This window comes from Dunckerocampus dactyliophorus, chromosome 5, assembly GCF_027744805.1.
Source record: "Dunckerocampus dactyliophorus isolate RoL2022-P2 chromosome 5, RoL_Ddac_1.1, whole genome shotgun sequence".
Lineage (NCBI taxonomy): Eukaryota > Metazoa > Chordata > Actinopteri > Syngnathiformes > Syngnathidae > Dunckerocampus > Dunckerocampus dactyliophorus.
The window spans coordinates 22,152,547-22,175,472 of record NC_072823.1 but is presented as its reverse complement, the minus strand read 5'-3'; the positions used below and the strand labels follow the sequence as shown (position 1 = coordinate 22,175,472).

General features: G+C 41.6%; 2 protein-coding genes across 13 annotated transcripts; one reads left to right on the top strand and one right to left on the bottom strand.

Annotated features, from left to right (window-relative positions):
• Positions 1–45: 45 nt before the first annotated feature.
• Positions 46–17,513, bottom strand: LOC129180993 (serine/threonine-protein kinase pim-3-like). 4 transcript variants are annotated; one of them, XM_054775541.1, is made up of 7 exons: positions 17,100–17,513; positions 8,011–8,201; positions 3,153–3,262; positions 2,636–2,686; positions 2,148–2,511; positions 1,824–2,000; positions 46–783 (listed from the first exon to the last, which is right to left on the bottom strand). In XM_054775541.1, the coding sequence occupies exons 3-7, from the start codon at positions 3,249–3,251 to the stop codon at positions 611–613; spliced, it is 864 nt and encodes a 287-aa protein (XP_054631516.1). In that variant the 5' UTR covers positions 3,252–3,262; positions 8,011–8,201; positions 17,100–17,513; the 3' UTR covers positions 46–610. The 4 variants fall into 4 exon arrangements, with proteins under 4 accessions (XP_054631516.1, XP_054631514.1, XP_054631517.1 ...); XM_054775539.1 differs by lacking the exons at positions 8,011–8,201; positions 17,100–17,513 and adding an exon at positions 3,509–3,909; XM_054775542.1 differs by lacking the exons at positions 8,011–8,201; positions 17,100–17,513 and adding an exon at positions 3,334–3,475.
• Positions 16,826–22,760, top strand: LOC129180994 (outer dense fiber protein 3-like). Of its 9 annotated transcripts, none has more exons than XM_054775546.1 (9): positions 16,826–17,462; positions 17,525–17,628; positions 17,822–18,000; positions 18,398–18,509; positions 18,590–18,793; positions 18,874–18,981; positions 19,070–19,191; positions 22,147–22,287; positions 22,359–22,754. In XM_054775546.1, the coding sequence occupies exons 4-9, from the start codon at positions 18,401–18,403 to the stop codon at positions 22,473–22,475; spliced, it is 801 nt and encodes a 266-aa protein (XP_054631521.1). In that variant the 5' UTR covers positions 16,826–17,462; positions 17,525–17,628; positions 17,822–18,000; positions 18,398–18,400; the 3' UTR covers positions 22,476–22,754. The 9 variants fall into 9 exon arrangements, with proteins under 9 accessions (XP_054631521.1, XP_054631520.1, XP_054631523.1 ...); XM_054775547.1 differs by lacking the exon at positions 17,525–17,628 and having other exon boundaries at positions 16,885–16,938; positions 17,365–17,462; XM_054775545.1 differs by lacking the exon at positions 17,525–17,628.
• Positions 22,761–22,926: the final 166 nt, after the last annotated feature.

The following is a 22,926-nucleotide window of genomic DNA, read 5'->3' as shown; positions in this document are numbered from 1 at the left end:
GTTTAATTAGAAAGACGTATAACAAAAATACTTTGTATTTCCCAACAAAAATCAGACCTAACAAACAAAAAACCATGCAGCTCAGCAAGGCTAAAACAAAAAATTATCAAAACCAGTCTTTCAGAAAAGTGAAAGCAATATAAATAGTGAGGAATGTTCTCTCTATAAATAAAATTAAAAAAAAACCAATTGTACAAAGTACGCACACATAAAAAGCAAATAGAATATATACTCATTACAAAACTGTATCATTGCATTGGCTGTGCGTGAGGAACAGACGACAAAAAAAAGCTACAAAAAGACTGTAGTGAAATAAAGTGAATGACAATCACTACAGCATTTGTCAGCTTCAACATTTTTGGACGGCTCTGGTCAACAGAAAAAGCTAAATGGATAAAGAAGACTACAGTATGTCATCACAGATATGATTGATTTGTTTTGTGACAAAAAATGTTCAGTGTTCGCTCAAAGCTTATTTGGGTCGGAAGTTTGTCTCTGAAGGAACATTCCACACACCTCCAGAGAGATGAAATGGAAAAGCAGGCAGAGGTGGATGAGCAGAACCTGAGAAAATCCACCTGATGCTCCCCAGCTGTTTGACATCAACATATCAGATGCATTCCTGAGATGACGGGGAGGGGTCTGCTGTGATGGCGTGAAGTGTGGCGCTCTCCTCCTCATCACCGCTGCAAATCGTCACCCATGGATGGAGGAAGATCTGCTCCAGGGTTGGACGGTCATGGGGCTCCAGGCTGAGACACCAGCCAATCAGCTGCCGACATTCTGTCAAACAAAAAGAAAAGACAAGGCTTTGTTCAAACAAGTCCAGAACATAATCATCAGCCCCTTTTCCACTAAAGGTTCCGGGAAACTTTCATTTCTGGTAACTTTGGTTCCTGGTAAATTTAGTTCCTGGAACTAAATGGTTCCTGTGGCCCTGTGTGGTTTGTTTTTCCACCACATTTTAAAGTTCATCCTTGTTTATTCAAATCAGGCTGATGCAGGGGAATGGTATATTTCTACACAGATGCAATGTACATAAACAGTCAGGTCAGATTTTTTATATTGAAGTGTCAGTAGTGAAATTACAAAGGAAAAAAAGGACACAAAACAAGATGATTTAAAAACAAAACAAAGTGTTCTGAGTTTTATACAATCAGTGACCGGTTAGGGTTTTCTTAGGGGCTATCCACACAAACATTTTCAAAAGTATTTTACCGTTTCTGCCTTTCATCCACACAGAAACAGCATTCTGGGTGCCCTGAAACGTTTTTTTTTTAAACTTACTTTCTGAAAACTTGACATCACCTCACCATTGCGATCATGTGACCAGAAGTGACAAGCCGACAAGTCAAACTTAACTTCGACTAGCATGACTCATACGCACACACTCATAGCACTTTATTTATTGATTTATTTATTTGTATTAATGTCTTTTCTGTTGTTGTTGCTGCTTAATTTATTGGAATTTATGTTTCTGATGTTCTTATTCATTTTCTTCTGTTTTTATTTATTTCTTTTTTGGGAGAATGAACAGAACAAGAATTTCATTGCATAGCAGAACCACCAGTTTTACTGTGCATATGACAATAAAACTCTTGAATCTTGAATCATACTAGTCGACATTCTCCTTAAAGTTTGTTGTCTTATACTCCAAAATGAGTCATAGAAGTAGTTCCACAGACCATATAACAGGAAATGAACTGATTCAAAGACTGGTACATGTTACTGTCCTGACCGCTCAGTACAATATGGCGAATGTGGCTACGAGTGGAAGAAGTTACAGGATGCATGTGCGGCCCTTTAAATAGAGCTTCTCTGACCTGCAGAGACACTGCGATTGAAACAGAGCTGTGCTCTCAGGATCTCCTCGTCCTGCTGGAATGGGATGTCCCCGCACACCATGTCATATAGCAGCACGCCCAGCGACCACACGGTAGCCGAGCGGCCATGGTATCGTCGGAGCTGGATCCACTCTGGTGGACTGTACACTCTTGTACCTGGACACAGAGAAGCACATTAGCTGCTGTCATGACAGAACCACTAACACTGCTCATTGGACTAGTGCATGAACACTAGAACAAATTCCTTGTATTGTGTGAGGTATACTGTACCTGGGAATAAACCTGATTCTAATGGGAACTCACCATCGAAGTCAGTGTAAATTCCGTCTTTGAGCAGAGCCCCCGAGCCAAAGTCGATGAGTTTGATCTGTCCAGTCCGCAAGTCCACCAGAAGGTTCTCGTCCTTGATGTCGCGGTGGACCACACCGCACGTGTAGCAGTGGCGTACCGCCTCCAGCACCTGGCGGAAAAAGCCACGCGCCGCCACTTCGTCCAGAGCGCCGCGCTCTGTGATGTAGTCAAAAAGGTCCTGGCCCAACTCGGGGCGCTCCATCACTATGAGCCAGCCGTCCGGGCGCTCCCACCAGTCCAGGAGACGAGCCACCCCGCCAAAGGCCTCGCCGACCTTCTTCAACAAGATGATCTCCAGGGGGACAGCAACGTCACACTGTTGAATATTGAAATAAATCACTGCCGCAACGGTTTACAAGAAGGTAGGAGGCACAGTTAGATATATTTTTTTAATTATTAGGTTTAAATGTGTGCTTGAAATGAGAAATACAAGCACTCACTAAAGAGCCCCACTCTGTCACTCTGTCTCTGCACACATGTTTCACTGCCACCTGCGTTCAAACAGAAACATGAGATATAGAAATATTGCAAAATGTATCAATAATATCAAGACAAATTCGTGTTAAGCATCAACATTCCTTTCTTCCGGAGACTAAAGTAAACATATGTGTGCCTTCTCTACGAAAACAAAAGACAAACTGTCTTTCATGTCGATCTCAAATAAGAAAACCGAAAACCACATGGCCTTCAGAATAAAAGCTGAATATCCAACGTCAACGTTGACGAATTAGTAGTGCAGAAACATTGGTATCACAAACCTCAGCGCTAAATATCTAAAATTGTAACGAGTAGTGTGTTAACTGTGTATGGACATTCTTTGATGGTATGAACTGACAGACAATGGTATTGAAAGTCAAAACCGGAAGTACTGTAGCTATGCGCGTGCAACTCAACGCGCCATGACCACGTGTTAGGACCAAAACAAAGGCGCTCTTTTCATTATTAACCATCTCTTACCGGCAGGCTGTCGGCCATGCGGACCCCCGAGTAGACGGTACCGAACCCCCCACTGCCGAGCACAGAATCCACTCGGTACACGTTATCAAACGTCGGCATGTCTTTTTTAGCTGCGGGAGACAAAAGTAGAAGGAATATCAATCGAAGAGACCAGAAAAAAACGCGTTTGCTGCAGACCTACTTTAATTAAACATTTGATACCCTTAGCTATCTCCTGTAAAAGCAAATAAACACAGACTGTAGTTTTCACGACCATCATCCACTCAATCACCTCGCAAAGTCCAAACACAATCTCTTTGATTAACGTAATCAATGGTTAGAACAGCAAGCAGCATGTCGGTATGTTTTGTTGTTACCTTGCTGCCGCTTGGCCGGCGGCAGCTCCATGCTGCACGCCATGGTGGACAACGAGCTCAGCTGGGAGAGCAGCATAACGCCTGTCCCTTTCTTCAAAAAGAAACAAATGCTCGCCTAACGAATCCCAAGTAGTAGTGGAACTTTCGACCCTTCTCACGAGAAAAATAAAAGATAAAGGCTGTAAATATGTACGAGTGTGGCAGCCATTTTGGTAGTAGCGCGCCACTGTGCCGGTGTCGAGTCAATGTTTACAACCCGAGTCATCTATTGCGTATCCTTGCGCGGCGAGGCTAGCAAATAACATCGTGGACTTTAACTTAGTTCAACATGCGATAAACGACAACGAGCTTTGTCGTGACATCTACACTTAGATTTCAGTCGTCCATGGATAAAATGTAATGTTAAATCAATGAGACAGTAAGTGAACTAGTTTTACGTAGTAAGATTAGCGTAGGGATACCTGGAAGGGGCTGACGCTGTGCATCACTGACGACAGATTCAAATAAAAATATATATAAATGTCTGTGAAACGGTAAAAAGGGAAGTACAATATATGCATTGAATGAAAAGTAACTAGTTACAAATTAGATTATAGATGTTAATTTGTAAGTCAATCGGTTCGCCGCTTGAAAATGCTCGGAATCACACAGCGTCATGTTACGTCACCAAAATTTGACCAATCACAAATGAGAAATGATAGCCCTTGTCATGCGAAATTGCGAACCACAGTTTAGGATTCAACGACCATGAGTTAGAATCCACTGCAAAGTATGCCAGATCATGAAAATGTCAAATTTGCAACAACACAAGAGAGACAGCTTATTTCTGCACATAATGCGACACACCTGTGCCCCCTACAAAGGCCCCCTACAAACACATTCAAAAAGCAACAAGGTTTAATATGGCTTTACATATAGTTCGCATGCTGTGACCATGTAGTAACAGGTATATTCATGATACTTACAGTATTTTGCCGTATTTTGGTCCTTTCAGGCATTACTGGAACTTCCTTCCTGGGCACATTGATTTCACATAGCAACATAGCAACGAATGCCTTCACTTAGCATTAACTTTTCCGAAATCAAAACTAAAAACACAGCAGCAGTAGCAGCAACTCCAACATGTAGCATTACATTTGGTAGTGGCTTGAGGCATTGTGAGCGCGGCGCTGACGCGCTGTGGGCGAGTGTGGTGAAGCTAGTCACTAGCCAGCCAGTAGCTAGCACAGGGGTCGGCAACCCGCAGCTCCGGAGCTGCATGCAGCTCTTCAGCCTCCTTCATGCGACTCCCCTCGCAGTGATTTTTTTTTTCCAACACTGAAGTAAGGTATAAGTCCATTTTTAAAAAGAATATGAAATATCCGACGCACCGCAAGTTCGTGAACGCATCTAGACTGCATTCTGACTGCTGATTGGATGAGCAAGAGAGGTGGACCTAGGCTAGTGTATGCGGAGAGTCTCACAGAGAAAAAAGGTGAGGGAGTTTTGAGTTGAGTCTGAAGCAAGTTACGGCGCAGTAAAATAAATAAATGTAATGTTTTATAACTAGAAGCGCGCTGTAGCTACGTGCTCGGAGCCCGTGACACGCTAATCGCCGAGGTGGTGACTCCAGGAGAGGCAGATAGTGTGCTGCTGCAGCTGGCTGTGCAGTCACCGCTCAGAACAATATGTGCTTTCGGTTTCACGTCTCCAAATACCAGAAAAAAAAGTCAGTAGAAGTCTTTGCATTTGTCGCTTTTGAGGAAATATGTCACCAAGAGGATTTGGAAAGTCGGCAGATTTTGCGAGAAAATCGCCACTGGGCTGCACATGATAGGGGAAGCCATTCACAGATGGGGAATACAAGACAGAATCATTCATAAAAATATCGGCGCATCTATTCTCCGAATTTAAAAAAAATAAAATGAAAGAATGCCTCTTTGCAAAGACAGTCAACAGGAGAGGACCAATAGAATGGTTACTGATGACAATTTAGCGCAGGTAAGCAGATATGTGGACTCTGGACTTTTTTTTTTATCTTAAAGTTGGCTACATTTAGTTTGAATTGTACACAAATATGGGAACCACTCAGTAAGACTTACAGAATAAAGTGTTTAAATGGTTTCAGAGTAGGCCTGCAAATGTAGGCACTTCTGTTTGATGAATTTTGTGGTTGTAACAAGTTTGTAAGTTGTGTAATGTTTTGTGGCTCTGACTTTTTTTTTCTTTTTTTCTTACTGAAAAGGGGAGGCAAAGTGGCTCTTTTGATGGTAAAGGTTGCCGACACTTGAGTTAGCCGGTGTGGTGTGGCAAGGTGTCAATACACCAGTAATGTAGTTCTATCAGTGTAACAATGTTAATAATAATTATAATAACAATGTCGCTGTAGCTTGGTTAATATGCACGTTACGTTATATGTAAATGAAGCGTTGTTGTTGCTTTTTGGATTTGTTTTTTCCAGAAGGCTTTATTGGCGGAATAAGCGTTTCCCGTTACATGTACTTTTAGCTAAGTCCTTTTAACTGTTTTTATAACTTTAGGAAGCACAGAACAGAGAAAGACGCACATTCATGTCTTACATAATAAGGATTGTGGATGAGGGGCAAAATCACCCCCCCTAAAAAAGTGTAGTTTTTCTTTAAGACGCTATGTTCAGTCCACACATTGCATTGCATGATGTTTTTCCAGGCAGCTTAGAAAGTTATTATTTGCAATTCCAATGCTCAACAATATATTGCTATTTTAACTTTTGCCTCTAGGGGGACCTGTATGTGACCTGTAGGGGGAGGACATGTCGAAGGAGTGGGAAAAATGTAAGACCACCACCACCCGCTAGCATATGTTAGCAATAGTGATAAAAAAAAAACCCATATTGAACAAACAAATGTCTATATTTGTCACAAATCGAAATTAAACTTTGTAAAAATTAGGTTTGACCACAATAAAATGATTGGCTTTCACTCACCGCTGTCTCAAATATGCGCTCATGTCCGTCGTGCATGCACATGCACGTAAGCAGTCTCAGGGAAGCGTCAGAGATGAGCCTCAAAATTAATCTGTACTTTTTGGCAAATTCCAGCCTGGCCTTCCTCTTGTTCTTGCCAATGAGTGGCTTGAATCTTCTGGTGTAGCCATTGCACTTTCGTTCATGACGTTTTCTATGAACACTTGATGGTAATACCTTCACTCCTGCCCTCCGCAGGTTGTTGCTGATGTCCAACAGTTGTTTTCGGGTCTTTTTTTTTTGTACAGGTCTCACAAGGTTTCTGTTATCAACGGCTGATGTTTCCTTGGTCTATGTGTTTGATGTCTGTTACTACGCCAGTGGTTTCTTTCCCCTTCAGGACATTTCAAATGGTTATACTGACTATGACCAATGTTTGTACAATGATTCTGATTGATTTCCCATCTTCTCTCTGATTCACAATTGCTTGTTTTTCACCCATAGACAGCTCTGTGGTTTTCACCTCTAAATGCAGTCTGCACAGGGAAAAAACCTATCCTACCAAACCTGAAAGTGAGCCTTCTTCAGTGCTATTTATTGCAATGTATTAGGATAATAGGACACACCTGGACAACAAAACACACCTGTTAGTCACATGGTCCAATACTTTTGCTCACATGAAAAATGGGTGGGTTCAAACAAAAGGTGCTAACTTCTAAGTTGTGCATCTAATCAAGATTAAAAATACCTAAATTTTACTAAATTAAAGCTGAAATGTTGCTCTCTGGTTTCGGTCTACAGCAAAAAAAAAAAAAAAAAATTACTGCACCGTTCCAATACTAGTGAGGGCACTGTATACATCAGGGGTGTCTAACTCATTTTCATTGAGGGCCACATCGCAGTTACGGCTGCCCTTGCCCTTGCCACTTGTAACTGTCAGTATATATGAATCTAAATATGACTATAACCTCATAATATTGTTACAGTTGCCCATGCATTAGATTAGTATATTTTTCCCAACAAATTGATGGATAACTTGCTTCGAAATGAGAAGCAAAGTGAGAATGTCATGGTGACAAGCAGACATTCAAGTATTTGTTTTTGAAAAAAGCTTGGAATATCTTGATGCATGATTAGATAATACTGACGTTTAGAAGAACTGCATGCAGTACAATTTTTCTGTCAAAATAACAGATCAAATACATTTAAAAGGGCAGAGGTAAAGTGCATTATTGACATGCATTATTCCAAGGGTTTCACGGGCCGCATAAAATAATGTGGCGGGCCATATCTGGCCCCCGGGCCTTGTGTTTGACACCTGTGGTATACATGAATACTAGCCAGCCACAAGACAGCCAAAAGACAATTTACAACTATTTTTTTGCAGTTTAAATCATGTGTGACAAATATAGACATTTTTTTTTCAATCTGTCTCTTTCAAACCACTTGGTTATCGGTAACATATGCTTGCCAGTGGTGGTGTCCTTATATTTTTTGGTGTGGTCTAATGTAATCTTGAGCCGGTAGTTTTAACTAAAACAAAAAGTTAAAGGAAGACGCCACATGTCAAGCATCTTACCTGTGCACTGGCGCTCAGCAGCAATCTGACGCACTGGGTGTGGCCCTGTTTGTGTAAGGATGTGATGGAATCGACGGCCCCCATGTTTATGGTCGCGCCACTTTCAATTAACTGCTGCAGCTGGACCGTTCTTCCTTATGCGTCCGCCACGTGGACTGCAGACCGGTCTGTCCAGAATCCAAGACCATGGCCTACAAATATGCAAGACTATTTTGTCATTAAAGTGCTTGTTGTCAAAGATATCAAGTACCTGGAAAAATACTAAAGGTCATATCAACACGACAACATGGAAAAGGAAAACAACTAAAAAACAAGAACGATGCAGAGGGAAGGATCACATTCATTATCATTTAACGATATCATCAGCATGCCACAAGGGACTGATCAACAAGAAGCACTGGATTTAGGAACCTATTTATCTACATTTAATGACACTCAAAACACAACACTACAGCTTGCGGGACAAGATCTACAATTGGATACCTTTGGCTTTACAGACCACAAACAGCTGGAATTGGAAAAAGACATACTGTAGGTCTGGACACAACTTTTTTTCTCATATCAGAAATGGCTGCTGTTAATACACGGAGGAGCAATACAACAATAACCTTAAAATCGGAAATAAGTTGTCAGTTATCCACATAAACAGCAGAATGTATGCGAATTATAACAACATCAGACAATATTTGAATTAATTCAAGGAAGGGGAATAGACCTTGAGCTGCAAGGCTAGAAAATGAACTGCATTAACAGGAACAACAAAAGTGGAGGAGGAGTGGACAAACATCTGAACTACAAAATGGTAAAGAACATGTTATTTGCTATTGATAACATTTTGGAATGCATAACGATTGAAATCTGTAAAGAAAAAAAGAAAAAATGTATTAATAAGTTGTTTATATAGAACACCTAAGTCAAGCATTGAAATGTTCAAGGATTGGATCAAAGCAACCGTCACAGACAATCAGTCAATCACAGGGCACATATTAGACAAGCACTCATTCACAGTCACGCCTATAGACAGTTAACCTAACATGTATGTTTTTGCAAACCAGTCACATCTTAATTTTATAATATCAGGGCTGTCCAATGAGTAAAAGTTTTAATCTAATTAATCACGCTTTTTAAATGAATTAATCATGATTAATTACCATGTCACACTGTGTGCGAAATATGCCCAAAGATAAATGACAGGGAAGGATGATATATATTTTTATGTATTAACAGCGCCAAATGAACTGAAAATCTCAATCAAGTTAAGTGATGGCACACATGTCTGAAAATCTATTTACCTTACACTGGTTTCTTTAATAGCAGAATATTTCAATTAGACCGAACTGTATTATTATGGGCAATGAATAGTTGCGTTCAAAGACAGCACATCATTTAAATTGAATTCATGTTTTCAGTGAATTTTCTGGGATTTCCGAGCATACTTAAATGCAGCAAATTGTACTTCCGCATTAAGAGTTACAAAGTGAGTGATAAGAATACCCACTTATTATTTTTCCTTGCCTTTCAGTTTATTTAGACCACACATACACACATAATAAAGACGTTGTGATGTTTGGAGTGTCCCTGAATGCATCTCGTGGTCTGTCTAGTGAAATTGAGGAAGTGTCATTGCAATGATGAATGGACTAGCGATGTGTTTGTTTGGAGTTGGAGAGACATACTGTATATGGTGTTGGAATTGCGCTGCTGTTGATGTGTTCAGGTCAGAATAAAGCAATAAAAGAGCGTCAGACTGTGTGACTCTGACGGGAACTACACTGTGCCGCCGTCTGTCGTCATAACAGAGAGCCATGGCTTGCCATGATGTGTATGCGTTAATAAAAATTAAGTTAATTTAAATGTTACGTAATTAATTAAATCAATTAGTTACCGCCGCTGACGCGCTATTTTTGACAGCCCTAAATAACATATCCCATTACCAATGAATTGATTTTACTTTTAAACTATGCTGAGGCCCAATAAAAACAAGCTGAGGGCTAAAATTGGCCCCCATGCCTCACTTTGGACACTCCTGGCATGAACAATACGGGGCATACATATATACATTTCTTTCACTCAGCTGTATTAGTTTATATGTAAATCAAAAAGTTCTTCACTTATTTTCCAAAAAGTTTGCGGTGGGTTTAAGAGTTGTAGGAAAAAAATTAATTTACTAAGTGGGTATAAAATGATTACAAGTAGATTTTAGAATAACTGTTTGCATTGATGTCTATTGATTGAATTATTGAGTGTTTTAAAATAAGTACAGTATAGATATAACTGTTTAATCAATTAGTCTAATAACTTAGTGAATGATTACAAGTAATTTATAGAAATAATGCTTTATTAAATAATTAGTAGGTGAACATCAGTTTAAGTGTGTCAAAGGTTAAACAGCCAGAATGTAGACAAACCTACCTTGACGTAGGCTGAGGAAAAGAATGTTTTGTTTTTGTCAACTACTACAGTAAGTCTTATCGGGACAGCGAAGGAGCCGGCTATCATCTGCTGGCGTCACAAGCTTCGTCAAGGGATTCAGGAGAAAGTTGTCTTTTCAGGGACTGGCGCCAATGGTCTGCGCAAACAAGTATAAAAATGACTATGGGACGATCGGGGGGCACTCTCTTTCATTTTCAGCCAGGAGATGGGTACAGGTGAAATGAAACGGGGTCCAGGTACCTGTAGACTGCAGAAACGATCCTGACTGACTTGTTTTCAATTATTATGGCTGATTTATCTTTCAATTTTTATGTCTGACTTATTCTTCAATACATTTGGAAAAAATATCTAATTTGTTGTGAGAGTCTTTCTCCCTTCTCATAACTGGAGATTAAAGAGCACGCAAGTGGGAGGTGAAATTGGCTTAATTAATTTTCCAAAGTGGTCCTTTGACCTTTACGAGGTTGTGGAGAATTTAATCTCCAACAGAGTTAAATACCAATAACCTGGAAACAGGATTGAAGCCAAGATGGCGTTGGTGTAGTCGCATTTTTCACCCCCCAACAGTACTTTTTTGCAACACCCAGGGTACTGCCTTTAAAGGCGTCGTTTGGATTTTTTGACATGAAATTGTATGACATCCCCATCAGCAGTGACTTTTCCCCCACTTCGTCCCGTGAGCCGGGTTCTGGTCGGTTTTCGTTGTGGAGGAAAGTAGTTCCAGCCAGTTGCTTCTCAAAACAATATGCGTTCAAAAGAGTAATACATTTGCATCACAATACCATTGCCCACAAAAAAGTCAGACCAATTGCCCTGCGTTATTTCCTCTCATTTTCATATCACTGTGTGCTGCTGCTTGTCCATTGTTGTGTATGTGTTCCAGTGTTTACATGCGCGGATGAAGACCACTGCGATGCAAACTCTCTTGGGAGACAAGCCGAGCTGGGAGACATCATGAGTCTCAGTCAACATCGATACTGAAGAAATACATGAATGATTTGGTCTTTGTGATGCTTGGCGCTCTTATCACCACACTCATAGGGAATATACTTATTTCTCACCTGTGCACCACACTTACTCTCGTATTGACTACTTTTTAACAAGTAGCTCAATCATATCACACATATCAAACATTACATACACCCTATCACCATTAGTGACCGCGTCCCAGTGTCTCTCTTTCTCACTAATCGAACTAAGCACACCTACTCAATGCTGGAGATTTAATACATCATTACTAAAAGACTCAGATTTCCCAAAATACTTTGAGAGAGAGTGGACTATGTTTTTAGACTTTAATGACCAACCCGGAATCTCGGCTTGTATCCTCTGGGAGACAGTAAAAGTAGGAATGCACGGGAAAAGTATTTCATATTCATCATATAAGAAAAAGAAAGATTATTGGAATTAGAGTTGGAGAAAAAAAATCAAAATCCTTGAAAACGCTCATGCTGACTCACCCTGAGTAACCTAAGAAAACTGAAATCAGACTTAAAAGAAATTATCAATAAGAAAATTCAGTTCCAACTGCAGAGACTGCGTTTGGAGAACTTTGAGCATGGCAATAAACCCGGGAAAATACTTAGCTAACCAACTGAAACGCAATAAAGAAAAAAGCTCAATAAAGAAAAAAGCTCAATAAAGAAAAAAGAATTACTCAAATTAAATGAAGAACCGGTGACAGTAAAACCTGTCTATAGCGGCCACTAGAGGGAAATGGCAAAAGTGGCCGCTATAGAGAGGTTGGCGGCCATTTTGAATTTGTGCGCGCACATATTAACATATCTGTGATTAGAAGCTTGTTGTGTTTGCAGATACATATAATTATACTGTTACATGTTGGCCAGTAGAAGGCACTGTGGGACTGCGGATAAAAGTTGTAAAGAGCTACTAGGTTAATAAACCGCTGTTAATAAAGCGATTAAAGTGCATTGGCGACGTGAGTCTCTCCTTCCCCACAACAAGGGGCATTACAGTATTGACCAGTGCACATTGTCTCACACCAGGAAATAAACAGTGTCACTGTCTGCAACAAGCTCCAAAGAAGACGGCTTTTTTTATGTGGAACAGCTGACAGTTTGTGTGGATCTTGTGAATGATTGTGACTGAGCTAGGACTCAGTAATTAAAGTCTACACATGACGGCTTCATTGATTAAAAAACAAAACTTTTTCGTGGATGAAGCTTCTGCTTGAGTCGGCATTTTGGCCGCTATATGCGGCCAGATATTGACCAAGGGACACAAAATGGGTGGCCACTGGCCGCATTAGACAGGTGACCGCTATACACAGGGTCTATAACACACAAATTTTCTGTGGGGGATTTTTCAGTGGCCGCTATAGGCAGGTGGCCGTTATATACAGGTGGCCGCTAAGACAGGTTTGACTGTATGCCCATTTCATTAACCGAACTTCATGATGCTCTACAGCGGATGCCAAACAAGAAATCACCAGGACCTGATGGGGTCCCTGCTGAATTTTATAAAGCTGGTCATTACTAGCCCCAATATTTCTTAGAATGGTTTTGGACATTAAAGCCCTGCCATTGGCTGGCGACCAGTCCAGGGTGTACCCCGCCTGTCGTCCGAAGTCAGCTGGGATAGGCTCCAGCATGCCCCCGCGACCCTAATGAGGATGAAGCGGTATAGAAAATGGATGGATGGATGGATGGACATTAAAGACAGTGCATGCCTGCCTCCAAACATGAACTCAGCTACAATCCGTGTCCTGCTGAAACCGGATAAGGACCCAACACTTCCTTCCAGTTATCGGCCAATTTCACTGATTAATGCAGATCTTAAAATAATATGCAAAGTATTAGCTAGAAGACTGGAAAAAGTTACCCCCCATATAATACACCCTGATCAATCAGGTTTTATCAATGGGGGAGACACTCAACTAGGGGGGGGTCGACCACGGTGTGTGTGTGCGCATGTTTTTATTTATTAATTTTTTAATGTATTTTATTTCTTTTAAATGGGGATACACAGGGGTTTGCTCCATGGGGGCAGGTGCTGGGTGTTACATCTCTGCCACCTGTGCCTCCGTGAGGTGGGGGGGAGGCGATGCCTCCTTCTTCCCTGGGTCCTGTGTCGGGCATGGGGTGGCCCAGGGCGGGCCGCGCTCCGCACCGTTGGGGTGGGGGGTTGTGTAGGTGACTGGTGCTTCCACCTTTCCGGTTGCGGGGGCATCTCTGGGCCTGCTGGTGTGTGGCCCCCGGTGCCTGTCTGCCTTTGTGAGGTGTGATCTCTCGCATGTCTCGGGCGGTTGGCTGTCCTGTGGCCTGCCGGCGCCCTGTTTCTGGTTGGGATTGCCTCTCTGCGGCCCCTTGCTGGTCTTCCCGGGGGGGAGGGCTTTGTGGGCTGGCTCTTGGGGGCTCGCCTTGGTTCTGCCCTGTGGGCCCGATGGCATTCTGGTTGTGGGTGCTCGGCCTAGCTGTGTGGGGCGGAGCTTGCTGTGTGGTGGGAGGCAATCCCTCTCCTTTCATGCATTCTCAGTGACAATTCGTGCACATTTACACACATGCAGACATGCACACATACATATGCACACTCACAGTACATACGTACTTCCTGACATAACTCACTGATTTATCCAGGGTTTTATGATGTTTTATTACAGTGATGGTGATGTTGGCAATATGATTATAGTTATTACAATTGTGTGCATTACAGTTATTATCATTCTGTTCACTATCATAATTTAATTACTACTACTACAAATATGTATGACTTAATTATTTATTGTTTTTGTCCTTTACGTCATGGTCTTTATAGCCGTCACAGACATTTGCTGATGTTGTCCTGTTTGTTTCTGTTGTTTTGTTGTTGTTGTCGCAATTGTTGTTGTTGTCCTTGTCACTTTATTTTCTCTCTGCACTCCCTCCTCTGTTTTCTTCTCTCTTCTTCTCTATCCCCTCCTACGGAGGACAGCCAGCAGGCCCAGAGATGCCCCCGCAACCGTAAAGGAGCCCGCCGATGGCAGAAGCGCCAGCCCGGCCCGCTCCAGGCCACCCCATGCCTAACACCCGACACAGGACCGCCCCGCCCAGGGACGAAGGAGGCATCGCCTCCCCCCCACCCGACGGAGGCCCGGGCGGCAGAAATGGAACACCCAGCACCAGCCCCCACGGAGCAAACCCCTGTGCATCCCCAACAACAACAACAACAACAACAAAAAGGAATAAAATAAATAGATAGAAATAAATAAATAAAAGCATGCACGCACGCACACACACACATACACACACGCACGCACGCACACACACACCCACCGTGGTCGACAGCCCGACACTTGGAAGCCTCGTCGCAAGACATCCCCTGCTGGGGACCCAGTGCGCAGCGGAGTATAGGAAGCCTATACACAAACCATATTCCGAGCCGCGGAGAACACGGACCACTAGGGAGCAAGAAAACCCAAGCCCCCCCAATCCCAATGGCAGGACATTGCCGCAAGGCAGACAGAGGAGCAGGCGAGGAGGAAAGCTAGCAAATGAGCAAACAGGCGGGCAAACGGGCAAGCAGCAACGCAACCCACCACACCGTGCCAGTCGACACTCACGGGGCACCAAATCCCCGGAGAAAATGCCGTTTTAACATTTTATTAAGGGAGAAAAAAAATCCACACCTACATGGCCCTGTGTGAAAAAGTGATTTCCCCTAAACCTAATAACTGGTTGGGCCACCCTTAGAAACAACTGCAATCAAGCGTTTCAGAGAACTTGCAATGAGTCTTTTACAGCACTGTGGAAGAATTTTGGCCCACTCATCTTTGCAGAATTGTTGTAATTCAGCCACACTCCAGGGTTTTCGAGCATGACCCGCCTTTTTAAGGTCATGCCACAGCATCTCAATAGGATTGAGGGAAGGAATTTGACTAGGCCACTCCAAAGTCTTTTTTTCTCATTTTTTCTTCAGCCATTCAGAGGTGGACTTCCTGGTGTGTTTTGGATCATTGTTCTGCTGCATGGCTCTCACTGTGGTTCGCTGGAGGCCTAAAGCTTTAGAAATGGCTTTATAACATTTTCCAGACTGACAGCTCTCAATTAATCCCAGTTAATCTTTGTTTTAACAATGGGGCTTTTTCACCTAGGGCCATGGAAGTTTATATGGTTTTCTCCCTTAATAATAAAAAGTTTCATTTCAAAACTGCATTTTGTGTTCAGTTGTGTTGTCATTGACAAATGTTTAAATGAGTTTGATGATCTGAAACATTTAAGTGTGACAATCATGCAAAAAAAAAAAAAAATCAGGAAGGGGCAAACTCTCCGCACAAATGGATTGTCTGGAATAATCAACACATTCCATAAACAATGCGTGGAAAACAATATAATTTTTTTGGACAGAAATGGAACATCATATGGCCATAATATATTTGTTCAAAAAATATCATAAGACCATTGATCCTATTGATTATGAAAGAGTGGATAAGGGAATCCCAGCCCGGCTTCTTCAACTATTTAAGTCTCTCCAGGGTAAACGGGTGAAGGGAGTTTCTCCAAGCATAATGATTAGTGGAAGAAACCTATTGGAACGTAAATGTAATAACAAACACACACCCAGTTTAGATTTGTCCACCTGTTGCTGTCATGTTGTGGAGAAACTCCTTCCTTCATATCACCTTTCAAAAGATTTGGAATGAGCACAATAGATTTTTCATTCCAAATAAAGTTGAAGAAATACACATTAAAACAATTCGGACATTCTACCGTTGCAACTCACGTCTAGTCAAATTCATTGAGGGGGTTTCATCAAAATGCTCATGCAAAACTGAAGCGCAATCAATTCAACACTTATTTTATGAATGTCCCACTTCTCGATCATTCTCGACTGAGGTTTCTGTTTGACTGTTTGTCCTATAATACACTCACTGATAAAGAGTAAATGGTCTTATTTCTACAAGGTAAATTTCATAAAACTTGGAGAATGTCATGAAAATTCGATGTATTTTAGGCAACTTTCATATTCATAATTAATCTAGAATGATATCAAGTAAACCAAACATTCACGGGTTTTATTCTGAATACAAATATTGTATGATTCACTTAAGTTGATAATTCAAAACAATAAGGCAATGAGAACTTTTCATACATTGGAGAACATTATAAAAGCAATTCATATTAAAGACAAACTTAATAAGTGATTTTTTTTGTATTCAATATCTTTCATTTACTTTATTCATTATAGCATGCTGTTCTGTAAGACTGCATTATTGATTTACACAATATTGTTCTGTATTTACTGTTCAGTATTATGTTAGCAATACAACTTTTAATTGAAAAAAACATGGAAACATTTTGTCCTTAAACCTTGCGCGGAGTCGATGTAGTTTTTACTTCCTGTTTAAAGGCGACATCTTGGATGTTGCCTTGTGTAACCCGGACGTACAAATTGAAGAAACAGAGCGTCGTCTTTAATCACAAGCAAAATGCTTTTCACTTTTAAACCATAGCGATTATAGTAAAGTGATCATCTATAAGCGAAAGTGGAAAGGCACAAGTAAGACCCTGAGATTCTTGTTTTCACAGTAGGGTAAGTGCCGTGCGCGCACCCGATTGAAAGTTTTTCACGCACAAAGCACTAAACTTTGAACTTTTCGTCCGTCCGTCCGTCAAACAATTTACTCCCATTAATTTACCACATGCATCTGTTTTACTCACCGGAGTTACTTTTTGTCACGACTTTCTTTTTAATTATAAGCGCTTCACCACCTACTCCAGACTGTGACGTCACGGCCAGTGGTTGAGAGCAGCGTCGGAAGTGCGAGCACACCAGTAAAACAACACCATCTTTTTGTGTAGAAGCACTTGTGTGCTGTGTTTCACTGACACGCAACCTGATGCCACTATCCTTGCCCGCGTTATTCCAAATGAGCTGCCGGCTTCCTCGTCATCACATTTAGGCTCTAATTATGTCATCTCTCAGCTGGAACGCACCCACAGCGTCAGGATGCTAACATGCAGGATAGCATTTTGGTACAACGCAGTAAACTTCACCAAGAAAACCACAGGTCGTCCTGACAGGTTAGTTGTGGGGTCAGTAATATTCTCGTGAAGTCCCCCTTAACACATTATAGTATTAACAGATGTAAGAGACGAGCTGTACAAGTTTGTAGATAAGTTACAAACTTGAACAAAGTGTACAGCGCAGCTGTCTAAGCAGACCGGAAGTGTTCGCCTGATGATACATGTAAGAGACTCGGATTTAAAAGAATACTAATTATTGTGACAGTTTTAGAATAGAATATAATAATATTTTAGAATATCTGTTTGTCGCCACCTTGAAAGTTCCTTTAATAGTAAAGGACATGCCTTGGCATCTCCATGACAACATTGTCATAGTGAAGTTGACAAGCTTTAAACAAGTTGTTGTTTTTTTTTAGTTCATTGAGCCCGCTGATTTCTGGATAAGAGGAACTCATCAAGATGAGGATTTTCAAAAGATAAAATCATTTTACTGTTCTTTTAAAAAATGTATCCAAATGAATTAACAGAATTGATGGAACTAGATTTTTTTTCTCGCTAGGAGACGTTTTTTGTTACTGAGTAACAGGCACACCTGGTAAGTAAAACTTTCATTGTTTTGGTGTAACATTTACAGGTGATTAGCTGTATGGGCACTAGTCAAAAGTGCTTTTTCCCAATTAGTGACCTTTAGCAATCTTTGAGGCTGTATGCAAAAAAATTAATTAATTTAAACTTGACTCTGACTTGCAGGTGTGCCCTTAGTGCAGCAAAAAGAGAAAGAGCAGAGAGGATATTATTGTATAGAATCGACTAATTATAAAACTGAAGTTGATTGTTTAAATTAATGTCTATTACGCTATGATGCATTATATAAAGCCTATATAATGTAAAAGCAGTGTTTTCACAATGGCAGTGTAGTGGAATAGAGATGATATTTATGTAATAAATGTAAGACTAAAATATGGTGGCTTTTATTTCTGTTATTTCCAAAGATAATGCCTGATGAGCCTTGGGTTGGATCATGGAGGCCCCACAGACCACGAGGGCCCATAGCTGCACTCTATAGCAGCCCGGGCCCAAAGTATGCACTGCCTTCATTAACAGGTACAACCTCAATAGCATTTTCCCCTCTTCAACTATCTTTATGAACGATAAGTGATAACATCTGTTATATTTTCATTCAGGATCTAGTAAACATGATCCTACAAAATACAAAGCACCAAGTTACAGTTTTCGGGCAAGCTATGACATAAGCAAACAAGACAACTCGCCCGGACCGAAACACCTCATCCCCTCAAACATTACCAAAAATGGCAGAGATGGAACGCCAGCATTTTCATTTGGCAGCCGTCCAAAAGATCTGGCGCGTGATCAAGTCCCTGCACCAAGTGCGCAAAACACACATGACCAAATAGAGTTAGCACTAGAGCTGGTTTTTGATTGGTGACATTGTCTTTTGCTGCTTTAGACCGCTACCACCTTGAAAATGCAGACAAGTACACATATCACTCTTCTCCTTCGTATACTTTGTCTGGGAGGTGGAAACAAGTTGTAGAGAGCAACCAGACCACACCTGGTAAGATCCTTAGATTTTTTTTTTTTTTAGGCTTTCTTTGTGCTTTTGTTTCACTTCACAATAATCAACTGTCACTTTGTCACTGCAGGTCCAGCATCCAACATGCTGCCGCCTGTGTTGGGTCCTAAAACAGTCAATATACCTGCAGCGCCTGCACACTCACTTTATGGTCGAGGCAAAAACGGAAACACTTTCGAAGACTACACAAAGGTAGATCAAAATGAGACCTCTGTAGCCTGGTTTTTGGCCCAGCGGTCAGCGCTCTCGACTCCCATTCCGAAGGTCCTGTGTTTGATGAGTCCAGCACGGGGCTGGCTGAAACAGGCGGCTTACACATGGCCACATCAGCACCTCGTCAAACACTTCTATACAACAGGGTGGGAAAAGTGGTGAAATTGGGTCAGGCTACTTTCACTCGCTTCATGCATCTTACTATTTCACATTTAACCATTGTTAAAAGTAAAACAAACAAATCAAAAATAACCTTGAAAGATGAATGAGCAGTGAATGTGTAATATGGAGCGTCATGCGAAGCCAGGTTATTCGTACTTGCCATGCAAGTGTAAAAAAGTAACAAAATGATGCAACATAATTTGATAGAAATGAAAATGATCACCCTATAGAGGGGGGAAATCAAAGACACCCCAAAAATGAAAAAAGTGAAAAAATGATGCAGCACACTGGTCCATTTTGCTAAAATGTCATTGTGGCAACTCAAAATGATTCTCAGTAGTTTGTGTGGCCCCCACGTGCTTGTACGCATGCCTGACAACGTCGGGGCATGCTCCTAATGAGACTACGGATGGTGTCCTGGGGGATCTCCTTCCAGATCTGGACCAGGGCATCACTGCGGTACCTGGACGCATGGAGGAGATTCCAGGAGACAGGTCTTTACTCCAGGAGAGCTGGACAGGGTCGTAGAAGGTCCTTCAACCCTCAGCAGGATCGGTATCTGCTCCTTTGTGCAAGGAGGAACAGGATGAGCACTGCCAGAGCCCTACAAAATGACCTCCAGCAGGCCACTGGTGTGAATGTTTCTGACCAAACAATCAGAAACAGGCTCCATGAGGGTGGCCTAAGGGCCCGACGTGCTGTAGTGGGCCCTGTGCTCACTGCCCAGCACCGTAGAGCTCGATTGGCATTTGCCATAGACCACCAGACTTGGCAACTACACCACTGGTGCCCTGTGCTCTTCACTGATGAGAGCAAGTTCAACCTGAGCACATGCGACAGACGTGAAAGGACGCACAGACCTCTACAGGTTAGATAACGGCACCCTGACTGCTATTAGGTATCGGGATGAAATCCTTGGACCCATTGTCAGAACCTATGCTGGTGCAGTGGGACCTGGGTTCCTCCTGGTCCACGACAATGCCCGACCTCATGTGGCTAGTGTATGCAGGTAGTTCCTGGAGGATGAAGGAATTGATACCATTGACTGGCCCCCACGTTCACCTGACCTAAACCCAATAGAACACCTCTGGGACATTATGTTTAGGTCCATCCGGCGCCGCCAGGTTGTTCCTCAGACTGTCCAGGAGATCGTTGATATCCCTGGTCCAGATCTGGGAGGAGATCCCCCAGGACACCATCCGTAGTCTCATTAGGAACATGCCCCGACGTTGTCAGGCATGCGTACAAGCACGTGGGGGCCACACAAACTATTGAGAATCATTTTGAGTTGCTACAATGACATTTTGGCAAAGTGGACCAGTGTGCTGCATCATTTTTTCACTTTCATTTTTGGGGTGCCTTTGATTTCCCCCCTCTATAGGGTGATCATTTTCATTTCTATCAAATTATGTGGCATCATTTTGTTACTAATACATCACCCACTTATTATCAGGAAAGATATTCAAGATCATTCTTCCCCCAGTTTAGATCTGATGTGTTTTCGAAGTGTTCCTTTAATTTTTTTTGAGCAGTGTATAAAAAAAAAGCAAAGTCCCTAACCTGCAGTGTATATTCTATTTTCTCACATTCTTTTTCTCTTCTCAACTTTGGAACTTTGGAACTTCTCAACTTTGGAACAAATGTTGCAAGCCACAAAGCCAAAAGAAAAATCAAAACATGAGCAGAGTTTATCTTTTAATGCTATAGGTTGAGATCTGGACCATCATTTTACATCTTTTGGGGGAAAAAAACTCGCAAAAAAGCTACAAAAAGCCAAATAAAAACAAAAAGCTGGTTGACAATGGCCAAATATATTGAAAGACAAGTCTTATGTAGTAGTCTGGTCACCAGGTGTCAGTAATGTTACATTGATGAGACATAACTTGCACTGCATGGAGTCAGCCAAAACAGCTCCCATTCCGTGTGGAAGTGGTATGTTTTTTGCTTCTTACCTAGCAATTCTTCCCCACTCAGTTTGAAAGCCTTTCTTCAGTTTAGAGTAAATAAATTGGAGGCTAACTGGTTACCTCAGTAGCGTGCTATTATTAAAGCAGCGGCTGTCTCTTATGTCCCTGCAAAGATCCTGTAGCCTACGTGTAAGAGTTGCGCAATGTGGTGTAAACAAAGCCAGTAGTAGTGCAGCAGTGTCCATTATTTTACAAATGTACGTGTATGTATGCCAGATGCATGTCAATCAAGTGACAAAACATAGTGAGGATGGACGATAGGCTGGTGTCTATCTTTTTTTTTAATGCCATGTGATTGACCCACATTACGTTCGAGATACTACAACAACAAGGAACTTTCCCAATGCTAACGTGTGAGTTATATCGTATTATTGCTTATCATCTACTATATTAGGTAATACGAGTGTAAAGGTGACTGTAGGGGTGTTATTTCAGAGCTCTAGTAATCTTCAGAACCGTTTTTAGAAGGTCATTAACTTGTTTTCAATGCTCTAACTACAAAAGTATTCCCTTTAATATTGAATCATACTTTGTCGACATTGACTTATGGTGGTTGGGTCTGGAACTAATTAATCGCGATAAACAATGGACAAGCTACATTCATAGACACCCTCCATTATGGTTATTGGCGGCCCGCCACAAATAAGAAATGTGTGGGAAACACTGGAAGGATGACACTGTATATAATAGTAGTTGTGTCAATAATAGTAGTAATGCTATGATGATGAGTAATAACGATGGAGGTCTATTTTGAACATCTGGATACATCTTGACTTAACGGTGCTTCTTTTACCTCATCTTCCAGTCTCCGGGCCCTGCAGCATATCAAGCCGTGGACCCCAAAATCTACCTAACAAAATCTCCTCAGTACAGCATGCCGAGTCGCAAGTTTATACCTGAAAATGCTACAAGGACACCAGCACCTGGCGTATACTGTCCAGAGAAGGTAGGACTTCTACACAGTATTATTTTCATGATGACAAGAGGTCAGTACATGTTATTGTGTCCCATGTCCAGGTCACCACCACACACTCCAAACCTCCAGCCTTCACGTTTGGATTACGCCACTCGAAATACACCATATGCCCCATTATGGATGTGGATAAATATCAACAGTCATTTTCCTTTGTTTGAACCGGACAGTATCAGATAACGCCATCCAAGACAGCTATTGGGATTTATTGCTGAGATCCCAAGAGTTTTGAAGGTTCATGACCTCTAACACTAAATCCCATCCAGGACGCCACGCAGGGAATCCAAGGTTGTCTGTTATGTGGCTCACAGATGATCGTCCAGCACCGTGTCCTACTTCACTAACTTGTGTTGTCAATGGTGTCAGGAAAATCTTATAACAATGTGTTGCACAATATTTTTTAATAAAATAACAACAATGAAAGTCATTTTATAGTTTAGATACATATGGTTAAATGTATTCATACTTTTTGATTTGATATTTTTCTTGAATTCTTTGTCTTTTAGCTGGAAATGACAACAATGTCAAATGACAAAAGACATTGTGTTATATACAGTATTTGCTGTTGTCCAAATTTCTGAAATTATTCATGAACTCTCAACCCTGGCACAT